Source organism: Limulus polyphemus, unplaced genomic scaffold (assembly GCF_000517525.1).
Source record: "Limulus polyphemus unplaced genomic scaffold, Limulus_polyphemus-2.1.2 Scaffold3257, whole genome shotgun sequence".
Lineage (NCBI taxonomy): Eukaryota > Metazoa > Arthropoda > Merostomata > Xiphosura > Limulidae > Limulus > Limulus polyphemus.
In genome coordinates, this window is record NW_013668867.1 from 35,631 (window position 1) to 39,064 (window position 3,434).

At 29.5% G+C, this 3,434-nt stretch overlaps 1 protein-coding gene across 3 annotated transcripts in view; it reads right to left on the reverse strand.

Annotated features, from left to right (window-relative positions):
* Positions 1-923: 923 nt before the first annotated feature.
* The window catches only part of LOC106469003 (guanine nucleotide exchange factor for Rab-3A-like), a 30,014-nt gene continuing 27,503 nt past the window's right edge, over positions 924-3,434 (reverse strand). For all 3 annotated transcript variants that reach the window (XM_022397399.1, XM_022397400.1, XM_022397401.1), the window contains exon 11: positions 924-1,336. In XM_022397399.1, coding sequence (XP_022253107.1) covers positions 1,260-1,336 — 77 coding nt within the window. In that variant the 3' untranslated portion in view covers positions 924-1,259. The remainder of the gene's footprint in view (positions 1,337-3,434) is intronic.

Below are 3,434 nucleotides of genomic sequence, written 5' to 3' on the forward strand. Positions count from 1 at the left end.
TATTTTATATTTTGTAACGATTTTGGCCTCTTACTGACTTAGTTTTACTTATATTTAAGTCATTTACTGGAGAACACTTTTCTTCTAATCTTCCTCAATTTGTTTGTTTAAATCATTAATTTTCATTATCCAATATGGTTTTCAAGGAATATTATTGTCAGATATAGAAAATATAGCTTCTTTCGATCCTTAATACAACATTTTGTCACTCGGGTAACAAACTGATAGTGATGTAATAATTAGCTAGAAATTATCTTATGTAGACAAAATGTAGGAAAAATAATTCTTGAATTTTTTTTGTTTTTGATACACATAGGAAGTTAAAGGTCAAGGAGTAGTCAGGTCTAAAAAAGGAATACACTGAATAGTCAATGGCAAAACTAAGGAGTAGTCAGGTCTAAAAAGGAATACACTGAATAGTCAATGGCAAAACTAAGGAGTAGTCAGGTCTAAAAAGGAATACACTGAATAGTCAATGGCAAAACTAGAGTTATCAATATCAATGAGTTAAAAAAAAAGATTATGCACGCAACACAATATCACTACAAATCTCACTATGTACACATATATTATGACTTTCAAAAACCATAAAAGTATTTACTTGATATTTATGAAGTGAACTTTGTAACTGCTGTTTTCTTACTTTGTGTATTAAAAAAGCTTTCTCGAGTAATAATTCATTTGTAAGGTATGTACAACTTTGAAATGAATTAATTTCAGTAGCTACCACAAAAACAGATCTAGGTATAAGAAATTAAAACTACAAAACTTTAATAATTTTCTCTTCATAATGTAACAACTAAATATGTCCATTAATACTGATATACATAAAATATATATATTTATATTCATTCCATTATATATATTTCTATACAATAAGAAAAACAATATTTCATCAAATACTTTCAGTTTACTTGTACTATCTATATTATATAACCTAACCATTGTGAACCTTTGTCTATAACTAAACTATAAGGGTAAAACGATCTTTAACATAAACCTATAGAATACTGTAAAAAATGCACCATTTAACTTGAAGCACTTTATTTCTTATTCAAAATTTAAATAAATATGTCATCTAGACTGTGTATAATTCTCAACTATCAATTCAAAATTTGACACCAAAACACCAATACATTTTGACACAAAAACATGGGTACAAATTAATTCCCCTTGTACCGTTCTTCCACAGAGAGAAAGAGAGAGATTTAATGTCTTTGACCTTCTTTTCATCACCATAGCGAAGCTGAAGATGTGTTTTACGGGCCAGCCAACCCAAGGCGAGTCATGGCCATCAAATGTCTCCTCCTCATGACTTCCCAGTATGCTTCGTGTACTACTCAGGTGGGAAAAAAACATTCTTAATACTGTATCTTTGAATTTTGAACAAAGAGTGAGAGAGTATCAATAACTGTAGCTATTAAAAAAATTAAAAACCAATCCTGATTTCCTGAATCTCAAACCTGTCGACCCTGTAAGCTATTTGCTACTTCCAAAATTCAAAGATATTTGAAACTGTAAATAACTTGTATAACTTATTTTCATATCGCTATTCTGAATGTTATTTTCTAAGAATGATATTTCAGCATACAAGCTAAGATTTAAAAAACAAATTCATTTCTTTAAAAACTAATTTTAAGAACAATATTATTATTTTTTTCTAAACAACTCCCTATTATTATTTAGTTTATTATAAGACATACACTATTTGCTGGGCCTAGAAGGTCAGTCAGTAATTTCTGATAAAGATGCGTAAAAATGCTGAGATAATAAAAATATTTTTTATGTACAAAAAAGGTTGTTCCTATCTTCTTGCTAAAAATATATCATTACAAAAGTTTTACAAGTGTTCAATCTGAGTATTCTATCAATTTGTTTATATTTTTCAACAAATATGCAGAATTCTTTAACTCAAACTTTTCACGGTGAAAGACTTTCATGGCAGACACCCTGAATCAAAGTTTTAAATACAATTTAATGCCATTTCAACTGATTTTAAAATACATTACTTGGATACATATGGAAGGATGAACACATCTAAAGACTTTTGAATTACAACTGTATGACAGTGTTTTACACATTTAAACTTCATTTCATTTTTAAAATAAAATATATTACATTGAAAATTTCTAAGACTTTGTAGTTGGTTTAGGCAATGAGAACAACAAGATTTCTTAATTCTGATTAAGATCATTAAGTTTTTCATGACTCATACAATCTCCACCAGTCTTGATGTATATGTGTGTGTGTACTCTTCAATATCCCAAAGAGAAATTTATTGAAATGTTTTCTCATTTTGGAAATGTATTAACAAAATAATTTCAGAATGTATATACTAGACGAGCTAAGCTCTAGAAGACTGATTTTACTATATTATCGCTTGTAGGAATGACACACACACCATCAAATATCAGATTCTGACTTACTGGTTGTTGCACCCTGTTCTAAAGTTCAGCAGAATTTTTAAATATTGTATTTCTCATCAGCTTTCATACATGATTTCTGTTGTGTAGAAGCTTTAGTCACACTTTTGGCAACTTGAATGACAGTCAATGCTGCATCTACTTCTTTTGATAACTATTAAATAGGGAGGGGTGATGGTAGAATTATCAACATCTACTGGAAGTTAAAGGTCGGTTTGAAAATAAAATACATCCTTCAAATCATTCATAACTAACTATAATTTACTGAATTTGTAAGGAAACAAAGCAATGCATTTATCAATTAAGTTATCATAGACGCTATCACGCCTGCTGAATTTGGTAATTAATGTTTAACATGTGCTTAAATTAATTTTGTTTTGCACGCTTTTTCCGTTTGTTCTTCCTATTTATAAAACATCTAATATCAATATTGCATTATTGTTACAAGGGCATACGACTTTTTGGGTTAAGCCACAGCCATCCCTTGAATATGAGGTTAAGGTATGCTCTACATCTGGCACCTCTTAGACTAAAGTATGCTCTATATCTGGCACCCCTTGGGTTAATCCTAATCCCCCATGTACCATTTACTGAGCATGACACAAGGTTTTAGTGTCTTACATTCAAAATTTTATTAAACTACTTTTTCTTTATGTTATACCAATTAGAATAGCATAAAATCTTAGCTAATAATCCATATTTTAATAGAATACAAGTTTTAAGTTCTTAATTCTACAAGGAAATAATTTAAAAAATCCTGAAATTTCACTAGTGTGACCCACGTGACACATTTTGTCTTAGCATGTCATCATCTCTATTTTATCCATCACCCCTCGAAAATGTATGAAATTACATGTAAAATACTCTCTATAAAATTGTTATTGCTCAAACAAACTATAATTTTTATAGCCTTCAATTTTATTTGGTTATAGAGATATCAAACAAAAAATCAGACCCCTCCTGCCACACCCACCTGTCATATCCTCTCTTTCACAATTCATTGATAGTTCT